Raw genomic sequence first — 23,323 nt, forward strand, 5'->3', positions numbered from 1 at the left:
AAGTTTACATGCAGAAGCATGTCTTCACTGAACAATAATTTGTATGTTTATAAACAACAAAAAGGTAGTCTATTGATGATCCTTGACTTTTTCATGACAACTCTGGTCATGTATAAATCAACAAATAGTAAATATTTCTTTTAAATTCACATGCAGGTATATCTTTATTTGGCAATCTATTTCAACTGATTAATACAGATATTTAAAAACAGGTCTGAATGCAGTTCTTTACTCTGAACTTTGCTTTTTTGCCAGTGAAAAAGAGTTTGCTTCGGACAACTATGTTTGTGTACATATACATACATATGTATATGTATTCATGTAAAAAGCCCTGATGTGCATTTATCCACACAATAGCAGATCTTAATAATCTTAAAGATCCAAATATTAGGTTTTTGAGAAAGATATGTTGTAATATCGATTTATTTAACTCTTCAGTCTATGTTTAGATTCCAATTAAAATTCAGTTGAATGTGCAGAAGTAGTACAATAGTTTAAGTTTATATCTAAACTTTTGTCTTTACAAACCAGGTGGTTTGCATTTTAGCCTTAAATACAGATGATTGCTTAGATTCTTCCTGTGAACATGCATAAGCAGGTTAGCTGTCTACATTTCTTTGGCTACAGACTTAGGTATTTCTGAAAACTACACAAGGTGCCAAGCTGCCTTCAGGAAAAAAGGTTTGTTTTTTTTTTTAAATCAGTGCATCTCCTCTGCAATCTGGTTATCCTTTTTCAAGTCTCTCTGCTAGTGACTTGCTACGTTTTGAGTTAAAAGGACTCTTAGCTAAACTAAATTGAAGCAAAGGCTTTTCAGCAGAGCACCAACCAACTTCAGGTACTTAAATGGAAGTATTAAGTCAACTCTGTAGACTGCAAACAGTGTGTACCCAATGTTATGATGTGCATAATTTGTGAGATCAGGTTCTGCACATGACTACTATTTGTTGCTCACATGTTTATTTTCCTTTTTTTTGGTTATAATCCTTCAGATACACAATTATAGCATAATCTATTATTAAATAGCCAGTTCTTGTGAGTGAAAGGACAGGTACAGGAATTGGTTACTGTGACTTGTTGACATCTTGGGGTTTTGATGTCAACAAGATTTCTGTTCTGCTGGAGTTTGTATCATTGTAACTCTTCCTTATATCCTCCTTCCAGGAGTTTGTCTTCAGCTAAAGACAACTAACTGGATCTGTGGAGAGGTGATCCAAAACCACTTCTTGACAGTCTGAGCCTCTAGCAGAATCATTCTTAGGCACTAGCTTGCTTCTGGTTTGTGGATCAAATGGCTACAGTAATATGTCAAATGTGGATTGGATTTTAAAGGTTTTGTTTTCTGTGTAATTATAAGCATTATGCATATCATAAATAGTTACTGCACATGTTCAGGCACTGACATCTTAAAGCTATGTGTACTTTTTCTCTGCAAATTTCATTGTTGCTGCTTTATACTTTTTTGTTTTATGTCTCTGTATGGAAGCAGAGGGGATGCAAAAGGGTACCTGACTCCAGAAGCTGCCAGTTTTCCAATTTCTCAGTGCTTCATTTTTTGTACATGTATTTTACCTTTTTACTTTCAATTCCAGAGTAGCTTTTCACTCACTTCTTACTTTTATGAATTTTAGTGGTTTTAAACGGCATTGAATTTTTGAACTTTTTTAAAACACTAAGTGTATATACTGTAACAAAAGAGGCTTAAACTTCAGTCATATAGCTGGAAATATAGTCCAGGAAACCTTTGGGAGCTATTTGTAGAGGTGGGTTAGACAGCAAAAACAGACAGTAGGAGGATGGTATGTGAATTATGGTATATGAATTAATATTTCAGTAATAGGTCTGCATTGGGTTACAATGAAGACTTCCGTTGCCTGAAAATTGGTTGTAGTATTTAATTTAGCTCTCAAAAGTTAAACAAGGTGATTTCAAGTGGTTTAAAATCAATGAGTTTCAAAAGCAAGCAAAAGTAAATGGCAGCTTTGTGCTGGGAGCACTTGTGACATAGAGTATGTGCTCAGAAGGAAGTTGTTGAAGTGATGCCTTTCTGGATGCTTCTCCCATGTCAAATATTAAAGAGATTTCACGTGCTATTTGTAGAAATGAGAAAGCTGTGAATTTTAAAGCTATTTCTTTATTAAAGTGAAAATTTTGTTTTAATCTAATGTTATGATAGTTGCTTCCACATTTTTGGTTTGTAAAATGTTGTCTGCTCTTAGTCTTAGATCATTCTGTATCCTCTCAGTTTATAACTGGAAAAATTATTAAACTTCTGTTATTTCTCATTAGTTTATATTTTATATTTACCTTGTCTTAGAATGCTGTGACATAAGATATTCCAGGCTAAAGGCAGAATTGCATGTCTGAGAACTGCTGAAATTGCATTATAATACTTTTGAGTCACTTTTTAAACATGAACTTTCAATTTTTATTAAAATATTTCCAAGGACTTGAAACATTCGTTACCGGTTGGACTTGGACTTGCTGAAACCAAAATAACATGTCATGGCTTTGACAGCACCAAAGAGGGAGTGGTTGAGGCAGAAAGATTTGCAGGTAAAGGTAACTGTTTTTTTGTCTTTATTTCTCAATTTGAAATCTTTAGGCATATTTTATATGGTCAGAAAGGCAATGTTCTGTAGTTGCTTTGAGCATTTTGGTGTAAATGTACCCATTGAGTTATTAATTAGTGACAACCTATTAATTTTCTCTGGTAGTTGGGTGGTTAAAATAGAGAATAAATGCTACACGCGTTGTATCTGTTAAGGGACTACCTAGTGGAAACTACTTAGTGTTAGAATGGTCTGCATTAACAAGAAGGGAAGTCTGAGCATTTGAAATGGTGTCAGGCTGAAGAATTTTACTATTACATTGTATTGAAGTTTTCTTTAGGTGTTGCAGGTATTGTTCTGATTTGAAACATAACTGGGTAATTATTTCTCTTGATACACAGTTCACTTACCTGGAACAGATTAATGAGCAGAATTCTTCCTTGTTGCCCCTGAGACTTGTCTCCTTTCTTTGTTACAGTACATGTCTTTAATGTGATATTGTTAGACGTGACAATACTTTGGGTCTCTTATTTCAGGTACTAACTAATGAAAAAGTGTGTGTTCTCATACTTGCTCAGCACAGCATTGGGGCTGCTTATAGCAGAAGGATTTTATTTAGTATTTAATCCTCTATGCAAATATTAATGTATGCTTTGAGAATCTAAGCTAGCAGTAAGCAACGAGAAACATAAAGTGATAAACAATCCAGTAATGTCAGTGTTTCCTGTCTAAAAAGAGTGGAGTGCCACAATATAGGCTGTGAAAGTGGTATTTTAGTGAATCATGTAGTGTTGAGAATTTCTGAATTGGAAAGGTTTGAAATTATCTCAAATGAGCAGCTGTGAAAATAAATCTCTTTGTAGTCAGATTTAATTTACATCTTGCTTAATTTCCTGTTTGGTAAAGTGTTGTGCTTATGAAAACAGTGATTTACATGTTGTACTTTACATATATTACAAGGAGAATGCTGTGCATTTCTTAAAGTCTTTGAAATTTGCAAAATACCTTGCTGAAAACTGGGCAGATAGTAAACTGCACCATTCTTGGTTTTTTCTATTTTAATAGCAGGATAACTGTTGCAGCTGTTAAGAGCAATTAGCCTGTAAGCAAAAAACGGCCTAAGATGTGTTTCAAGCTACACTGTTTGAAATCCAAATGTTCTGGAGTAGGTTATGTACACAATTTACGAGCTTTGGTCATGTAATTTTTAACACTTTAGATATCACAGTTTTCCTCCGAGGAAAAGAAACTGTAGAAACTAAGGCTTCTTATAGAACTAAGGAAAAAAGGGTAATAATTGCCCTGTTTCTCAAAATTCTGTTTTCTGTTTGAGTGTCCTTATTAAGGCTTCAATTTTTAATGCAAAGTAGACAATATTGGAGGGGAAGGGATTGTAGGATTTGGAGGATGTTGAATGATGAAGCTTACATAAGGCTGCATTAATACTCTCAAATGATAAGGATTTTTTAAACTGCTTGTCTTAGCTCGCTTGCTGAAGTGATTCAGTCTTTAGGCCTTTAGCAGGATCTTGCAGTCAAACTTTATGCCTGGATGGATCCAGTTGCAGCTCTTATGCAATGTACCACTACGGAAGGACACAGCAAGTGAGCTGTCTTTCCATCTTGTATTTTCTGTGTAGTTGGATCCAAATAATAGGATTAACTGTATCCCATGTTAGTGGTGCTCTACCGTATGTTTCAAAAGCAAAAGCTGATTGTTGATTCGGTTACTTTTGAGTTACATTTTTGGTGTTAAAAATGACTAAATTTTGCTGGAACTTTGAAAATTTAGGTTTTATTTTCTTTTACTCCAGAGCACTGTCAGCCCTGAAGTATCTTAGAATTTCTTAGCAAAAGCAATAAAATTCCCTCCCCAATATGATGATTACTTATCACAACAGAGAAAAAACTAATTTGGTTTTAAATCGTGAAAACTTCCTAAGAGTGTCACTTCATGTTTATACAATATCAAAGAGTTGCAAAGTTCTGAAAAGCACAGTCCTAAAACAACTTTGAGAACACATAGGATGTGTGTCATTTAAAGTTAGATTTGGGCTTTTTTTCAAGAGAACAAGCAAGCGCTATAAAATCTTTCTCTTGGGAAGGAGATTAAACACTTTAATGACTTGTATGATCTTCAGGATAGCTTATTGCTGTGTGTTTACACAGACTTAGGAGCAGATGTTAATCAAGTATCTCAAAATTGGCACACATTTCAGAGCTTACTTCACCCCTTAATGCTGTGAATACCATTCAGTGACAGTGCAGAGTGAAATCTACCTAGACGTGAAAAAGGAGGTTACAGCTCTATAATCTGTATCTAACAGTCTTGCATGGAATTTTCTGTTGATAGTATGTACTTTACCAATGAAGATGTCAGTATTTTGATTACTCTTACAAAAAAAAACATTAAAAAGTTTGGCATCATGACCTGGAGAAAAAGATTAAATCAAGAAGACCTGGAGTTGTTCACATATCTGCACATCTTTACAAGTGCTTCCACCAGAAATAGCAGCAGCCTTCTCATTAATGCTTTTATTCAGTGTGTTTCTGAAGCAAATGTTTCTTTGTTTTGAAAATAATCCTATCTGCATAAAAGTGTCTGTTGCTTTCTAAGGGAAGATGATGGATTTTATGGTTAAATGTGTCCCCTTTTCAGGTTCCTCAGCATCACCCAAATCATCTGTTATATCTCCTAGCAGTGCAGCAGCTAGCAGACTGGCTGGACAAGGTTGTGATTTAATTATTCCCACAGGTATCATAGCACCGAATGGGTAACGCCCTTGTCTCTGCTGACACTGTACTAACTCCTCCATGTCTATAATAATTTCTGTTAGTTGGAAATATAACTTCTGGGGTTATTTGATGGCTCTCATTTCTGGCAATAGTTCACCAAGTAACCCCTGCTTTCCTTTCTGTAAGCTGCTTTTTGCTCTAAAAAATAAAAAAAATAATAATTACCAAAGGTTAATAATAACAGATAGTAGCAAAACGGGAGCAACCAAAATCTTTTATTTAGGTTAAAGCTGAAACTTTTGGCATTTTTTGCCAGAACGATCACATATTCCAGCAGAACAATATGAGGTCGCCATTGGGAATTCACAACACCCAAACCAGTGGCTTTGCCACTTGACTCATTTTGTGCCTATGGGCAAATTACTTGGCATTTTTGTCTGTTTCCTCCTATATAAAAGGAGAAAATCTATTCAGTTACCTCATAAGGGTGGTGAGAGGATTAATTACTTAATGTTTGCACAGCATTTTGAAGACGTAAAGAACACAGAGCTTGATGCTAAAGGAATATCTTGAATGATCTCTGTAGACTTTCTTCCAAACTCTTATGTAAATAAATGAACTGGCAAGGTTAAGGTGGCAGTAAGCAGCAGTAGGTATCAGAGGCAGGAGTACCCAAAATTGTACATAAATAAAAATGTTGCTTAAGAAGTGATAGTGCTTTGCAGTTCTTATTATTTAGAACACTGGGAAGTATTTTTTGAAAATTAAAACTTAGAATCCACACAATATTCCATAATAGCTTGAAAATGCTAAGTGTTGACAATTAATGTGGTGATTTATCCTAGATATTTTAATTTGTTGCTTTAAATATTTTCTTTGTTGCTGTTTCTCTACTGGTAGATTCTAGAATATAATATTTCTTAATATAATAAATTAATAAAAGCTTGAGTTAAATAGTGGCTGAACACATCTTCTGGAAAGGATGTTGTTCATTGGAAAAGATAAAAATCTGGCTTGAAATGTATTAGTTATACACTGTGACAAAGGTTTTATATGCTGATAGTTTTCATTTAATGGTCTGCAGGTTGTAAATAGACTTTTAGATTGGCTAACTCCAAGAGTGTTCCAGTGCTGGGTTTTTAAAATATGGATTAAGTGATAAACATGTCTCAAAAGATGTTTTAAGGTTGCTTAGTAGAACTCCATGCATTCAGGTAAGCTTTATTCAGTCCATTAGTACACTAAATACTGGGATTATACACATTTCATATAAGTTTTAAATTCTTTCTTTCTGGAAATGATTTTGAAAATCTGCATATTTGCCTAAGTTCTTACCATCACCTTGCTTTGCTTTTGCATGTGCACTTGCACAAAATTTCTATGCCTGCCATTAATCTCTTAAAACAGAAAAAAAACCCAACAGGGCCTTGAAGATTTGCTTTGTGTCTGACACAGGGGGCAGATCTCAGCAGAAAAGTGGACCTGTTGTGTTAGCAGATGAAGTAAAGAACCCAGCAATGGAGAAGTTGGAATTGGTGAGAAAGTGGAGCCTAAACACTTACAAGGTATGCTGACATAGTTGTGTGTGTATGTATGTATTCAAGAAATGAGCTTGCTGCCAGATCAGACTAAAACTTTCAATGTGAAAACTTTCTGTGTGAAAGTGATCTCTTGTTGCAGTGAGCAGAAGCAAGAATGTGTAAAGGCTTCATTTTCTTCCCAGTGTAGCAATCTTTGTAAGCCTTTTTAAATACCTGCTTTTAAGTGGAAAATCTTTCATAGGTATTATTGGTTTAACAAGGTAAAGAATGTTCTGTTTCCAATGTCCCCTTCCGTGTAGAGGATGTACAGTTTTACACTAATGCTTGTAATTAAATCTTTTTACTAACTTTGAATAGATTGCTGATAGACTAACGTTTTAGCTGATGGGGAAAAAGTTAGGCCCATCTGCAAGTTCCATACTTGTTAATTACTATTCTTATGTTTTTGTTCTGTCTTCGCTGATAGTTTTTTCTTAGTGTAGGAGTTCTTGCTTTGATTCCTGTGTGTTTTGCTTTTGTGTGGTGCCTCTTTGTGACCAATTGGGATTTGCTGAAATTAAAATAATAAAAGAAAAAGAAGCAGGTGCTTGAAGTACACCACTTTGCCTCACTAAAAAGCCATAAGGCAGGGAACAACTGTCAGGGAATACATTACTATTAGGATTTTTGAAGACCCCTTTTGAAAAATACCTTTGTGTTATGCCTACAACTTAATGATAAAGGTGTGGGCAGTTGGGTTGTGCATCAGGGGGATCTACATCAAACCATGAAGAAATGAGTAATCTGTGGAGAAAAAAACTCTTCCCTTTTAAAACACAGGCCTGAATCCCTTTAGTGTTCTTCATTCCAGATAAGGACATCTTCCCCAGTGAGGATGGGAAGCATGGCTGAAAACGTTCTACCCGCTAGTAAATACTTACGCTGTTATTTGTGTTAGAATCAGAAGTTTACGTGTTTATATGTCCAATTAAATGGCTTTTAAAATTTCTACTTTTCCTGTAGTCTACATTTTGTATCAACTGCAGAAACTTGTCCACTACTCCTGGACTGTGTTGTGGTCTGATCAGTATATGTGCTATTCAATTGAATTTTTTTTTTTAATTCTGTCTATATAAGAACCATTGACTATTGAGGTTGAACCTGCTTTACCACAACTAAGTAGGAGAGTACTTGGCCTTACTCTCTCTTTTTTTGTGCCTTGATTTACAAAATAAAACAAAAAAACGCCTATATCTCAACTGCAGAATGATTATAAGTGCACTTAGGTGAAGCAGTAGCCAGAGAATAGTGAAAAATGCTGGGAAAAGTAGTCTCGGATCCTAGTGTAGAACATTTTTTCTTCGGCAGTAGTCTTTGCGAAGTCTGGGTTTTTAGATTTCTTTCTTGGCTTAAACCTCCCACCTCCTGTAATCCAGAATCCCACTATCTATGGCATAGTAAACCAAGACTAGCACTTTCAGAAAAATAAATGAAGTTGTTTTCATGAAATCTTTAAGATTGAAGTTGTTTCCCAAATATGCCAAAGGACATAAGAGTGTGGCACTCTAAATCATAACTGACCTGACTTCAGGTGTGGCTTTTTTTGAGGAATAGAATTGTTCAAAGAGATCTTATGAATTTATTCTGAGTTGAGGGAGCATTATGCATATGTCCCTGGAGATGCCATGCATGCAAAAATACTTTTATATATAGCTACATATGAAACGCATATTTGGTTTAATTAAGGACAGAGTTTCAGTTTGTGGACATGCTGGCTTGCTTTGTTTCCTGTTAGGAAGGTCACAGGAAGAAGATTCCTTCTTATCTTGTAATAGCTAACTTATAGGTTAGAAGATGCAGAAATAAAGGACAGGAATAAATGGCTAGCGGAGGGAAGTCGGCAGTTGATCCCCTCTGGGCTGTACTATTCAATGTACCAGATGTTAATCTGCAAGTGGAGATAGTGATGAAACTGTTAGGAAGTTCTTAGGGATCTGACATGAGTAGTTCTTCTGTCACTGCGTCTGTATTAGGAGTTGTGAAATCCAAGTTACTGGATCCATTCAGAAGTCATACCCATCTGTGTATTTCCATAGGTGTATGTTTGTGTCTCAGCTTTTTTGGAAAATAGCCACAATTTGCCGATCAATTTCATAGTTTGTATTGAAATGCTTTTTTATGGTCTGACTACACTCATTGTTAAGCTGCATTTTACAATTTCTATTTGGATTTTGGTAGTAAAGTTATATTCTGTGTTGATGTGGTTTGTTATGGTCTCCCAAATTTCTGATTCTTGACAGACAAATGTCTCCCAGGTTATCTGTGCTCTTTCTTGTTTATTAGTTGAATCTAATGAAGTAGCCCAAATAGTCTGTACCTTCCAATCTGAAGCTTATGAGTTGCTACCAACTTGTTCTGCTTGATCGTTCTTGAGTCTTTCCTGTGTTTGTCTATTGAATTTAGAAAGGACAGGAAAGTTCTAGCAGGTTAAGTGTGGATCTCCTCTGGATGTAAGTAAAGTCTGGATTAAACAGAAGTCCTTGAATATGGAAGGGAACGTATTTGGGGCACATGATATAAGATAAGCTAGGGCATTATTTTGCCTAATGATATAGCAGCTTTGCACTTAGGGTTATGTCCCTTTAGAGTAGTTGTGTCCTTGTCTACTAATTTAATTTCCTTGTAATTCTGTTTCTAGCAGTAATTCTCTTCCTTTTGTCCCTTTACTTCTGGGGCCACAAGTTAACTTCAAATAACTTTATAGAACAGTAAATAATTTTTTATACTTTTCATACAGAAATTGAATGTCTTTGATACACATCTGCTTTGCAAACAGCTTCTCTTTTGTCTCAGTCAAGGGAAACCCAAATGTGCATGTTGGGAGGCTCACTGCCAAACTGGGCTCATAGCTCTGGCAGATAAGGTGTCACAGATTAGTGGAATGTGGCAGCAGCTTCAGCTGTCACAGCCATTGGCTGGATGAAAATGTCTGCAGCCTTGTTGGAGCACGTTTTCTGCTCACTGTGTTAATGAACTGCAAATCTGTTAAGGATTTGTCTGTGGCAGAAAAGAAATAATAAGTCTGATACAGTTGTCAGCTCTGTTTTATAGATGTGTAAATAAAGAGAAATGCATTTTAATAATTTTATGTATTTCTCAGTAGGAGTTTCCAGTTTCTCAGCCAGCTTCAAAAAACATGTTGAAAACTACCACCTCTTGATCAGCCCTAATCAGTCCCCCAGAATAACATTCTTGAAAAACATAACATGGATTATCTGAAATGGGATGGTTGGTAGACAAAACCTGAAAGATCACTAACTAGATATTTCTATGCAGAACTAGTAATACTCCCATTAACTGCTTGTAATGCAGTGTGCTAAGTTGCTTCTTTTAATGAGATTCACCCAAGCTAAAAAGAGATAAGTTTTTTCCTTGAGAAACAATTAGTTACGCTCTTGATTTGCTAACTTGAATATTCATCTTAGTAGGAGTTGAGACTTGTCCAGCTGTTCTTGCTGAGTCCTGATAAACTTCTAAAGAGTGTGTTGTTTTTTCAGTTTGTTGTGCAAACTTATTTTGGGAGGAGTGATTGTGAAAGAATTGTGTGTAATTATATGTCCCTTGAAGCTGAAAATGGGTGTATGCAGTGTTGTCTTGAATATGCTTGATTCTTTATATTTTAAATTTTTTTCCCTAGTGTACACGTCAGATCATCTCTGAAAAATTGGGTCGTGGCTCAAGAACAGTAGATCTGGAACTTGAAGCTCAGATAGATATATTGAGAGATAATAAAAAAAAATATGAAAATATATTGAGACTGGCACAGACGCTGTCCACACAGCTCTTCCAGATGGTACATACCCAAAGGCAACTTGGAGATGCGTTTGCTGACCTGAGTTTGAAATCATTGGAACTTCATGTAAGACTTTTATAGTGTTAAAAAATAAAATGGCAGAGATGAAGAGAAGTGTAATTGTCTTGTTCAGGGTATATAGTAGTTAGCAGCTATATTTCTAAACGTTGTAGTTAACAATATTACATGGTCTTTGTGTTTATGTAATTCACTTAAAACGCTAGGAAATCACTGAAATTACTGTAGTTCTTTATTGTGTGTTAAATGTTTGCCTTTAGTTAATGGTTGGACTTAAGAACTGACAGCTTTTCTTTGTGTAGAAAATGCATTTTACTGTTAATTTTGTTTCTAATCAAATGTCGTCAAAGTGTTCCAGAGTGTTACGTCATTTCAATTACAGGAATATGCTTGGGAGTAAGTAGAATAGGGCATGTTACTTCACTTGTGCATTGTGAATGTGAGTAAATTGTTTTTCTGTAGAATATTTCACTGAGATTTCATCTCCAAGTTCTTTTTTTAATCAGGATTTTGCTACTAATAGGACTAATCTGTATTCTTACATTGTTTGGAGTTTTTGAGCGAGAGGGGCAATCTTTGGATACCTGCATTTGGGTTGTTATGATTCCTTGGTTTGGAAGTCTGTATAATGCTGGCACTATTTGTTGAGGGTGCTAAAACTGTCTGCTATAAGGAGAGAGAAGGTAGATGTTGCATACAAAAGACGGGCAGCTGTTGCATACTACTTTTTATACAACACTGATTGTTCTGTACTTCCAAAGTTAAATAATTTGATACTACTACTGATCTTTTGAAAGAACTATATTAAGGTTTAATAAACAGTATTAATGATTCCCTAAAACATAGCTGCCTAAACAGTCCAAATTACCTCTGTGATTATTAAACTTCAATCCTCTGTCTGCTTGTTTTTCCCTTTTCATGGTTATTTATTCCCACTGAGTTTTAAGGTAGAAAGTGGAGTTCATGCTTGCACAGAGGAACCTTACCTGACAGCTAGCTGAATAAAACAGACTCCTGCACTGGAGTACAGGAATTTTTAATATTACAGTCTGACAGATTAAAATATGTTAAGGTAGAGCACTTCTACAAACTAAGAAATAATCTGCTAAAGTAAGTTTCTAATAATCAGTTTACTCTTGACACAAATATGGGCATGTGGTTTGTGGGAGAACTTAGTGATTACTGTGAGGTATGTGCTGAAGGTGGATGTTTCTTCTGAAACTTGGATTAAATCTGGCATGATGCTCTTTAATGAATGGGTGTTTTTTTCCCATTAATAGTTTGTAACTTCTAATGGGAATACTGTTTTTCCAGGTTCTTTCAGCATCTTGTACTAGTCTTGGAACTTGTTTCAGTCATTCATCTCTTGTGTAGATTATTGAATTGGGCTGTTGATGCAAATCAAATAAAGGTTTCTGCTGCCATAATAAAAGTTATCTAACCTTTGCCTCTTGGATGCTTGCCTGATGTTTGTCTCTTTCCTCTTTGTGTTTCCCCTTTGTTTAATCTATGCTGTATTACCATCTGTAGCCTGGCCTGTGCTTCTTGGATGCTTGGATAGCATTGTTGCCTCTAAAACTTGTGCAAGACTAAAAGTAAAATTTCTGAACAGTTAGTCTGTAATGTTTAACATGGTAACAGTATGTAAGTTTTAAAAAATCACAACACAAAAACACCACTTCTTAAGGTTAATATTAAGGTTAATATTTCTCATTTTATACATGTTAACAAAATACAATCTTAATGTGGTATCTGCAGAAGTATTACTTAATCTGAATGTTTTGCTGTTTCTCTTTTGGATACAAAGATAAGTCCTGGTTCCAGGCTCATGTGCCTCTAATTATATAGACAAATGAATTCCAATTTTAATTGAACCGTGCATAGAATATGCACTGAATGTAAACTCTTGACACAGAGGATTTGCTGTCTATTTCATGAAGTATTGGCAGAGGTCATGGATGAAACTCAAGTTTTTGCATGAAACTCTACAAACCAGTAGAAGGACAGTTTTTGTGGGCACTGCAGTCCCATCCTTCTTACGTGTTTCCTTTGAATTGATAGTGTTGCTCACTTGGGTCTGCGATGATCTGGGTCAGAGGACCAGCTGGAGAACTAATTGCAGTCTAGCAGGAGGGAAATGAGATGGCACTAAACACTGCTGAAAGGGGCAGCCCTCCAGCTGTTGTCCTTGCCTGTGTGCACTTACATCTTTCCTGTGCTAATGCTTGTGTTACTGTGTAGCGGGCAATGTTAGAGCAAAACCAGTTGAAAAACTTGTTTTTTCTTCATTTCAGCAAGATCTCTAGTGATTTGCCTGGCTGATTTTTTGCCACACAAGCGAAGGTGACAATCTTTTAGTGGTGTTTAGAGGGCTTAGCTCATGAGAACTTGCCCTAAATTCTCTTCTTTTTTACTTCTCAAATTGCTCACTTCCACAGCACCTTCTTTTCTAGAGCCTTCTTCCCTTACCACTGGCCAATACGCTTGCTCTCATGAGGTCGTTAATGTTCACATGAAATATCATTTGGCTTTGGTTCTCGTGTTCTAGACAGATGGAAGGAAATTGGGAGAATACAGCATTTCTGAGTCAGTTTTTGCCAGTGTGCAAGCCTAAAAAGACCAAGTTCCAAGTAAGAACCTAGTGAGTTTTACAACCGTTACAACCAGAGTTTGTACTCTGTTGTGAGAACTCCTGTCTGCAGAATATGATGATGCCATACAGATGACATGAATATAGTAATTGATTTGTTTGGCATCCATGCATTAGGAAAATCTTTGCAGCATTGGTTGGGGCTTATAGTGCTGTTAATAAAGGCATGAACAAACATATATCCAAATGAGACTGAAGTGCTTTGGAAATAATTTTGCCCATGTCCCTTTAAAATTTATAGCTGAGCTGTTTTATTGTTGTATCATGCTTTGCTCTTCAGTAATTTACAGCCTGTTGAACTGTGATAGATGTTCTTTTCCAGAATGTAGAATACAACTTAATTGCTAATTAATGCTGTGTACCCTTGTGAATTTAGTTATATTAATGTATTTAATATAGTGGTGTCTCTGTTGGTATTAAAGCATTACCTAGACAACCACATGAGAGATGCTGGATTAGAACCCTGCTGAATGACAATGTAAAGATTAACACTTTTAAGTAATATTCAAGACTTCTGAGTGCAGAAAAATGACATAAAGTAGATTTAATACCATACGTGGTAGGAAAATTTTAAGCCATGTTTTCTTATATTTAATTAAAACTGTTAACTGAATATTGTATTAAAATAATATATTTTTAGTCATAGCCATAACCAAACAGAAATGGCATAACCTCCACATCTGTGTGTGTCTATTTTCTTATATAGTTGCTGATCAATGTTACGATTTTAAATGATCTACAGTTTTGTTTTCTCTGCTTTTTGTTTGTAGGAGGAGTTTGGCTACAATGCAGATACGCAGAAACTTCTAGCTAAAAATGGAGAAACTCTTCTTGGGGCTATTAACTTTTTTATTGCCAGTGTGAATACACTGGTGAATAAAACAATTGAGGATACACTATTGACTGTGAAACAGTATGAAAGTGCCAGGTAGCTATTCTATGTCTAGCTATTTTCATTATAAACTAATCTTCAGGAAACGGACCTTGTATTAGTTTAGTCCTTGTATTTGAGTGACTAACCTGTCGGATAAAAATCTTGTAAGTATAACACAACTCTCACATAGTTAGGATTTACAGTTAACTGCCTCATGGCACGTATCTCCAAATGTTTTCTAAATGTTCTCTAATAGACTTATTTTTACACATTAGCTCTCAGTCTAATTATTTTTTCCTTCTTGCCTAGATGAAGGTGGCTTTCTAAGTAGTGTGACAGTGCAAGATTAACCCTTCTATTTAACTACATTGTAATGGGTGAAATTATTTCTTTGAAGAACACTTAATCTTGTGCTTGATGCACAATATGTGTCATTCACACTAGTTTTTATGCAGAAGCTGCAGGCTTTGTCAGACATTAAAACAAATTTCTTAGCGAGTGAATAATATCTAGCAGTAATGTGTTTCCTGTCCTGGAGGAGGCTACTTTCAGATATGGCATAGTACTCTCAGGCCAGGTTCCCATCTCCTGCCAGGGTTTGAACCTTGTGGTCCTTGCTTGGTTCCATTCTGACTTTCTTTCACTTAATAGGATGAAGTGTGTTTTTGTGTATTTTGCATAAAGGACTTAGTTTTTGCATTTTATTTTTGGGTGTTTGTTTTGGGGTTTTTTCAGGTAAAAGCAAATTATTTGCATTTTGAAGTTCTCTTCCCCCTCTTTTTTTTTTCTTGTTCTATTCTAATGCTTTATAAGCAAAATAGCAAGCTGTTGTTGTGATGTTTAGGTAAACTTGAAAAGGCATGAAAGGAAGAATTCATCTGACTGTGAATTACTGTTTTTGTTTTTTTACATTAGAGTATTAAAAGAAGTCACACATTTTCCAGGTATTGACTTGAAAATTTATATAAAATAGATTTGCTAAGATTGTTCTCGCCAGTCATTTTCAATATAGAGTTCTTCTCTTTTGAAATACATTCATTACTTCCCTTTCTGTTCATTAAAGACATCAAGTATTTTGCCATTTCAATAAGGCAAATAAATTACTTACCTAGCCAGTTTATCATTTTTCAATATGAAAATGGGTCATATTTATTTCTGTGCCGCTCCTTCCCTGTCTCCAGTTACACTTCAGCATGCATTAGTTCCCTTTTCCTATCAACTCTGCTTTGTTTTGTTTCTTTTTTAAAGTAGTCTTAAATTATTAAAAGCCTGAATTATAGTGGGAATGAGGATCAGGAAGAGCACTGCGAATATCATAATTCCTTTTACTTCTGAAAATGTAATTTTACTTAGGAGCCATTACACCACAACTTAAAAGTTGTGTTTGTAACCAGCTTTTAATCCTGATTTTTTTATTTCTCTACAGTTTTAGTAGTGTCTGTTTGAGACAGTACATTTGAAAAGTCCAGAAATAGGTTGGTTTGTTCCATTAAAACTGGCGTCTATCACATGCTGATGTGCTAGGTTCCATTATTTAAAAGCTACAAAGAAACATGAAGAGTGAGGCTTTGGGCGGGGCTACCTGTGACCCTGGAGTGATTTCTGGCCTGTTGCTTTACCTAGTCAAGTGCTAGATGGCTATGAACAAAGGAGCACATCTTGCATAAGAGAGAGAAAAAAGTTAGAGGTTGTTGTTTCATCCACTCACAGTAATGTTTTTTAATATGAAAATAGTTTGTCTGGCAAGGATCCAGCATTCACCATACTTGTATGCAACACTGGAAAGGACACTTAATGATACAGTCTTAAAACTACTGACATCCTATAGGTGCTTTTCCTCTTTATAAATGCTGTATGTTAATCAATAGAAAGTTTAACTGAACTAAACTTTCTTTGGGGGGGGAAAAAAAACATCAGTGTCTCTGAAGACAAAACTTCATGCAAACTTCTGCATTAAAAATACTTTAAAGGCAGGGTTTTTTTCATTAAAATAAGAAAAGGTATGACTGGTTCCTCTCTCTTCAAGCAATAAAATGGTACAGTCTAGTATGGAATGATATGAAGGAGGTTTATAACTTTTTTAACCGACAGTGGTATATGAAGACTAGCTGGTTCAATTAAAATGTTGTCAGGTATCTGCAGTCAAGAGCCAACACTGTACATAAGTTCTGTTTTTGGTAACAGTCTCCAGCATAGATAATTTGAAGAGAGCAAGGGTAAATTAGAAAATACTTTACAGCTATCTTGTCTAGAAGTGGGGTATATACCTTTCATACAGAGTCAGTCTAAATACTTAACCCAGCTGTCTTTCTCTTCCCTTATCTCCTTCAGTGGTGGTATCCAGAGTCTGAGTTTCCTGGGAAAATAAGATAGGCTCTCAGAGGAGTATAAATAATATTTCATACTTTGTGCAGCCTGTTTATCCATAGGGCAGACAAGTTCTTGCAAAACTGTTTGTGGAAGAACTATAAAATTCTTCCAATTAAGAGAAGCTTAGAGCCTGCTGAAAAAGCCTGGGGACAGAGTTTGGTATAAGTGAGCTGGTGCTCGAACATCTTCTTAAAGGGGATGTTGGGCTCTTCGTGCTTCTCTTGTTCTCAACCTAACTCTTCACTGAACTGATTGAACAATAGAAATATAACCTGAAAAAAAAACCAAAACAGTACTAGCTTTGTCTGGGTTAGTAGGCTGAAGTGTCCCAGGAAAGGAACTGACCACTGAAGCCAGCACAAGACAGGGTTGGGAGCATATGGCTAAGACAGGAAGGGAAGAGGCAGAGTACTTGCCATTGCAGTTTTACACAATGTACTTGAGGATGTTTTTTCTTGATGGATAGGAGGAGGGGAAAAAAAACCAACCTTGCCTGTTTTTTTTTAATTTTTTTCATACTTGACTGTTCATCTTCTGTTGTACTTGACCCTATATGTGACATCTGTTTTGAAACATTTTGCCTTTAGATTTTTTTTCCCTCCTCCTCTTTCTTCTCAGAATTGAATATGATGCCTATCGAACAGACCTAGAAGAGCTGAATCTTGGCCCTCGTGATGCAAACACTTTGCCAAAGATTGAGCAATCACAACAACTGTTTCAAGTGCATAAAGAGAAATATGACAAAATGCGTAATGATGTATCTATCAAATTGAAGTTTTTGGAAGAAAATAAGGTAAGCTGCAACTTCTGATATTATGTTTAGGAGTTTTGTCCTGTAAGTTTCTGCATTGCTCTAAGAACTTGATTCATTAGGTTTTAAAATACATCTTAAATTAAAAGTAGAGCAAGCAAAAACAGCTGAATTTTCTGTGTTCTTCTTGTATGACTGGAAGACAGACTTTCAGAGCAGGCTACTCTAGAAGTCCCTAATCAAGCTACTACAGGTACAAATGGCAAACAATTATGGAAGTAAGTTTTTTGCTTGTATTGAAGGCTTCAAGTTTGGAAAAGCATTCCTTTTCCAGTTTATCACACTTAATGGTTACAGGAGTCATAGAACTACTGGTTTAAGATTCAAAGTAGTACCTTCATTTGACAACACTGCCCTGGAGAATATGCAAAAAGAAAGGTAGAGAACTGTGAAGAGATTTCTTCAAAATTACGCTTTCTTTAATACTTGGCACTAAGAAACATAACTTTCTATAATTAGTACCCATAGAATTTCTTAATTATAAACAGAGCTCTTGAACTTTTGGTTTGAAGGCTTTTTTCCCCATACATGTTTATTCCAGCCATACTATTACATCTATACCCTCTTAATGATGGAATTTTTACCCCTCTTATTGTCTCTTCCAGACAAAATTAGAATTGCCATACAAAACACACTTTTAAACTGTGCTTTGTTTGATGAACAGGTCCTTCTAAATTGTTTCAAATTAGATGTCTTTCAAATCTGATTTTTGTTCATACTCAGAGTAAATTAATTATTAGAATAATCTAAGACTATTTTCCCTCTGTCTCCTGAGGGACAAAAATATTATAAAAATGTACATAGGAGATAGTAGTTTTTCAATTTGTCTGTGTCTAGTAGTCGATTAACACTTTCAGGATGGGTAAATCAGTATTTTTTAAAGATCTGAAAGTAACAGATTTTCCTGTCAGAAATACAGGAGCCATCCCAAATGGTAACATAGCAAATCCTGCTCCTTGTATGAAAGGAGGAAACATTCAAGGGAAAATCATGGGGACAAGCTTAGTCAATTACAGCTGGTTATTATTCTGAATTAGTGAATATATAGTCACACATGCAGTTGTATCAGCTATTTAGAATAAAAATGGAAGAAACATGAACTGTCAACAAGATGAGAAAAAGAAAAAAACCAACAACCATTTTTATTTCCAAACCAATATATGCTAAAAGTGTAGCTCCCGAGTGCTGTTACTTCATGTTTACATTAGGACCAAGAATCTGGAATTGCATAGCCATTAAGAGTTGACGGACTAGATCATCTGGTGGTTAAAAACTGGTATTGCCCTGACTTTCATTTGTCATTCTTGCTGAACTTGTAGCCTGTTAGCTTTTAAGTGGAAAAAATCCATGTTGAAATTAATTTTCTTGAACAAGCTGAAGTCTAATTAAATGCTGATGCTTAAATTAGAAGAAGTTCATAAGAACAGAGTTTTAAAACTGTGCTAGATTGAAAATGGATATGCTAGATATACTACTATAATGGATATACTACTATTTTCTAGTAAGTTGTTTGCTACTAACATAATGTACTTCTGTTGAAATTGTTTGATCGTTATAACTCATATCAGTACAGGAATTCTGATTCTTATGTTCATATTGGCTGAAGATAGCCCTTATCCTGCTTGTGCTTGTTTTGCATTAACTATAAAGCTTCAGAGTGAAGGCACTTTATTTCCATCTTGTACAAAAATGTTTCCGTATTCTTTTAAATTAAATTAGGTAATTTAAGGAGCACTAATGAAGTTGTCCTGTTAGTGACAGTCTTGAATTAAATCAAGCATCCTGTTAGCAGTCACTGCCTACAAATTTTGTTTCTGAAAGAGATTGTTTTTTCCTTCCTGCCTTTTGTTTTAGATTAATACAGTGGAGACTTTCACATGCTTAAGCCTTTTTATCACTGGTTGACATTTCTCAGTTTTGACACTAGAGATGTCAAAATATTTACAAAAGGGTTTATGTAATTTTGTTCTCAAATAAGCCATAGAAAGGACTTCCTTTACAGTAAAATATTGGCTTAAGTATAGTTACCCACTGAGAGCTTTACTCAAGTTTTACTTTGGTGTTTTCTATTTATGCAGGATTCTTCATAGTAAACAATATTCAGTCTTAATCCTAATCCTAAATTTTCATCTCGGGAGCACTTTTTTTTTTTCCCCCAGTTTGAATCTGTCTCATAGTTTTTGTTCTTCTCTTGCCCAGAAGTTTCCTGGGATGTGGCAGTTATCTGAGAGGTGTTCTTACCAATCTAACATCTTTATTCCTTTTTCTGGTGTCAGCCATTTCTTTATTGATGTCAGTGGAGAGGAGCTCCTGTTATACCTCATACTTGTCCTGCAGCTAGTATTAAGAAATCAGAATACGCAATTGATTTGCCAGACAACGGGAAGGGCAGTTTTGATATTGTTAAGCTGTTGCAGTAGTCCTGAGGATGGAATTCTACTGGTTATATTGCAACTATAGCCTTAGTAACAGGAATTTGCCATTTGTATGCCTATCCTCAGGACCACATTGGTGCCCGTTTCATCAAATGGGCAATCAAAATAAAGGAAGACCAGATGCACAAAATACTGGCTTTACTCAGTCTCTCACAAAGGGCCCTTTTGTAGCCTCTTTGATGAAGCCTGTGTTGTTGAAGGCTTATTGCTTACAAAGCAAATGAGGGTTAGTATTTGAGCAGGTATATCAAGGCCTTTGCTGGACTAATGTGATGTACTAGGACAAGCAAATCTCTAATCATCAATGCTTTTAATATGTAGTGTCATGGTGCTAAATCCAGATGTGAATTAATATTTGTTCTGAGTCTAATTAGAGAAGAAAATGGTATGATAGCCAAATAATTTTCTTATTGTAAGTTGTTAGATGCAGGCTCTCCAGGATTGTGTGGAGTCCTTTTCTCTGGAGATATTCAGAAGACGCCTTGATGCAGTCCTGAGCAGTGTGCTCTAGGTGATCCTGCTTTAGTGAGGGGAGTTGGACTAGGTTCCTTCCGACTCTGACAGTTCTGTGATTCTGTAAACAGGCTGCCCAGAAAAGCTGTGGATGCCTCTGGAAGTGTTCAAGACCAGGCTGGATGGGGCTTGGAGCAAACTGGAGTAGAATGAGGTGTCCCTGTCTGTGCAGGGGGGTTGGAACTAGATGATCTTTAAGGTCCCTTCCAAACCCCAAACCATTATGTGATTGTAAAACTTTGGGCTTCAAGTGTTGTATTTAGTGACACAGGATGTAGTACAGTATAGTCTCAGGCTTAGTGGTTATCATGTCTGTGTTGAAAACAGAATTGTGTAATGAAACCTTACCACAGCAGAGCAATTAAACAATTTAGGTTTAATTTCAGATTAGATAGATCAGTTCATTATTATCTCCCAATATGTGTTTTTACAGTCTGACCCAAGTTAAACATTTTAAAACTGTATATTTTTGCCTGACAAGCTAATGTCAAAACAAATGTTAGATGCTCTTTTGTAAATGTATTGCAGTAGATCCACTCAGTTCTATGTTCCCACTCAAAAGTTTTGTCCTGTTTTTGGTTAATCATGACATGTGAGGAGAGGAGGAAGAACTGGGAGGTGATTCAAGTTGTTGCTGCGAAGGAACTATGGAGCCCGTTTAGCTGGCTGGTGGGCTTTGGTTGGTCTGTGTTCCTGCAAATGTCACCAAATAGCTATAATCTAGCTGGCCCTACATTTAGGGCGACAAAGGCATCACGTGGTTGTGGTCTCTTTGTTCCTCTTTTCCTGGATTCATGCATTAATATTTCAATTAAAAGCCCCCAAAGGTTCAGAGACTTGAATTTCAGTAAATCTGAGATTGTAATTTTCTGTCTGTAAAACAGAGATACACAAGATTTCTATTCACTTTCATTATAGCATTTGATTTTGAAGTTAGAACTGATTGTGTGTGTGTGGGTTGCTGCAAAGTTACATTGGTGCTATCCTCAGCTCCTGGAGATCTTTCTGTACAAGTTTGTGGCATTAGGTAATGAGTACAATAGCTGCAATCAAAGTCTGTAGTTTACAAATAGTTTGTTTTTTATAAGGATGGTGGCCCATTCTTAGCGTAAATAACTGCCACTGAGAAGTTTTTGAAAATACATTGTTTTTCTGAAAAAGGAAAAACTTACCTCTGTATGCACTTGAGAAATGTCAAATCTTTCTGTCTAAAATTGAAATTTAATGCACTTCTGGGAGTTGTACTTCAGGGGGTTGATGTTCAAGTGCTTGTTTCTACAGATGAAAGCAATGTGCAATCTCATGGAAATGCAGATGATATAACTGCTTAGACCAAGTAACTTCAAATAAAGATATCTAGGGGAAGGTATTAGGATAGTTGTGAGGAGGTACAAACTGACAAAGATTAAACTATGGATAGTCTTTTGGTTGTTGAGATGGCTGAAACAGTCTGAATGAAGATGATATAAAGAAATCTGTACTTACTGTGCCATGGAAAATGCAGTGTTCAGAGGAAGGTGGGGGGAAGTGGACGATATTTAAAAAGAAGAAATGTTAAGCGCATCCAGAAGAAATCTGAAAACTCAAATTCAACCCACAATCTTCTGTGTATTAAACTTAAGCCTTCTGTTTAGGACATGCCCACTTTTTATGCCCATCCACAAAGTTCAGTTTTATTTTGCGACTTAGGTTTGCCAAGTCTATTATGGAGTGCTTAGGGACAAATAGGTATAGGTAGTTAATTCACAAGGAACAATGATTTTAAATGATGTTCCACTGTAAAACTGGGTTATTGACAGGCATAAGTCATACACTGGAACCTGTATTTTAGGAGCATACCACTAACATTTGTTTATTGAAAGGCAAATCTTCAGATGCCCATTCACTGGAATAGGTGCTATGGCTTAGTGCTAAGAGTTAGCCTTTAGTGCTGGAGTCTGACGTTCTGTTCGAGGCTTTGCTGAAAAAAAAAAAAAAGTGGTCCCTTCATCTTCTATCCCCCTTCCACACCATTGCCTTTACTGTTGTGTTTATAAAAGCGTTTTTGCAGCTGTGCAGAAAATCAGATTGGGGAACTGATCCAGGTTAAAGCAAATATGTTGTTGTCTGGTTAGTTTTAATCTAGATCTGTTCCCTGATGCAACTGACTACATAACTGCATGAGTACTTTGCCAACAGAGGCCTAAGGTGAGACATAGTACGGAAATAGGTATCCATGCTTGGATACTGGAGTGGGAAATGTTAAGAAGCTTTCATGGGAAAACTGGTTAGGTTTGAACTTGGCTTTGAGTGAATACTTGTTGTTCAGTTCTTAGTTGTTTAGCTGGTGTTTTTGCAGTGGGCATAGGTGATATGAGATGCTACAGATTGTTTTCTTTTCTCAACTGTCTGCTGCTTCATAGTAGAGCTTCTTTGTACAGTGTCAGTTTAAGTGGCCTTTTTCTATAAATTTAATCTTGTAAGTTACATGAATGAAGCTATGGATAAGATACTCCTGTCCCTTTTGGGATTCACTTAACAATTAGCTTCTGAAGGAGGACAGCAGAAGTTGTAACACTTGCACCTCTGCAACTAGTTTGATAATTATCACAAAATTTACATGATAATGATCTGGCTTGGGAACAGAACCTCATACAATGAGGCAGCTCAGGTGGTTCAAAAAACCTCACCAAAACAAAACATATTTTTTCAGTCCAAATCATTTGTCTCTACGCTGCCAGTTCCCACCTCTGTGTGTGTGTGCACACGCATGCTTGAGCCTAGACTGGGCTGAATTGATACAATTATCACAAGACTTTAGAGCAGTTCACAGCAGCTTTGTGTTAAAAGCCACCCTAACAAAGTACTAAATTTGGTCTCAGATTGATGAACTTGAGCTGGGAGGGTGAGTTAATTACCCCTGTTTTATTTGAGTTCCTATGAACAGTATGAATAAAACTCTTGTAACACTTTAATAATATGCTTCTGTGTAGAATTCCTAGCTTGCATTGTG

The 23,323-nt window shown here is 36.0% G+C and overlaps 1 protein-coding gene across 5 annotated transcripts in view; it reads left to right on the forward strand.

Moving 5' to 3' along the window:
- Positions 1-23,323, forward strand: part of ARFIP1 (ADP-ribosylation factor interacting protein 1) — a 37,836-nt gene that overhangs the window by 10,944 nt on the left and 3,569 nt on the right. For 2 of the 5 annotated variants that reach the window (XM_009995890.1, XM_009995891.1), the window contains exons 2-6: positions 2,448-2,562; positions 6,743-6,852; positions 10,505-10,726; positions 14,099-14,256; positions 17,191-17,365. In XM_009995890.1, the coding sequence (XP_009994192.1) occupies positions 2,448-2,562; positions 6,743-6,852; positions 10,505-10,726; positions 14,099-14,256; positions 17,191-17,365 (780 nt within the window). Of the gene's footprint in view, positions 1-2,447; positions 2,563-5,210; positions 5,307-6,742; positions 6,853-10,504; positions 10,727-14,098; positions 14,257-17,190; positions 17,366-23,323 lie in introns of all 5 variants that reach the window. The other 3 variants (XM_009995888.1, XM_009995889.1, XM_009995892.1) reach the window with 3 other exon arrangements.

The sequence above is a fragment of the Chaetura pelagica genome, unplaced genomic scaffold (assembly GCF_000747805.2).
Source record: "Chaetura pelagica isolate M959 unplaced genomic scaffold, ChaPel_1.0 scaffold142, whole genome shotgun sequence".
Taxonomy (NCBI): domain Eukaryota; kingdom Metazoa; phylum Chordata; class Aves; order Apodiformes; family Apodidae; genus Chaetura; species Chaetura pelagica.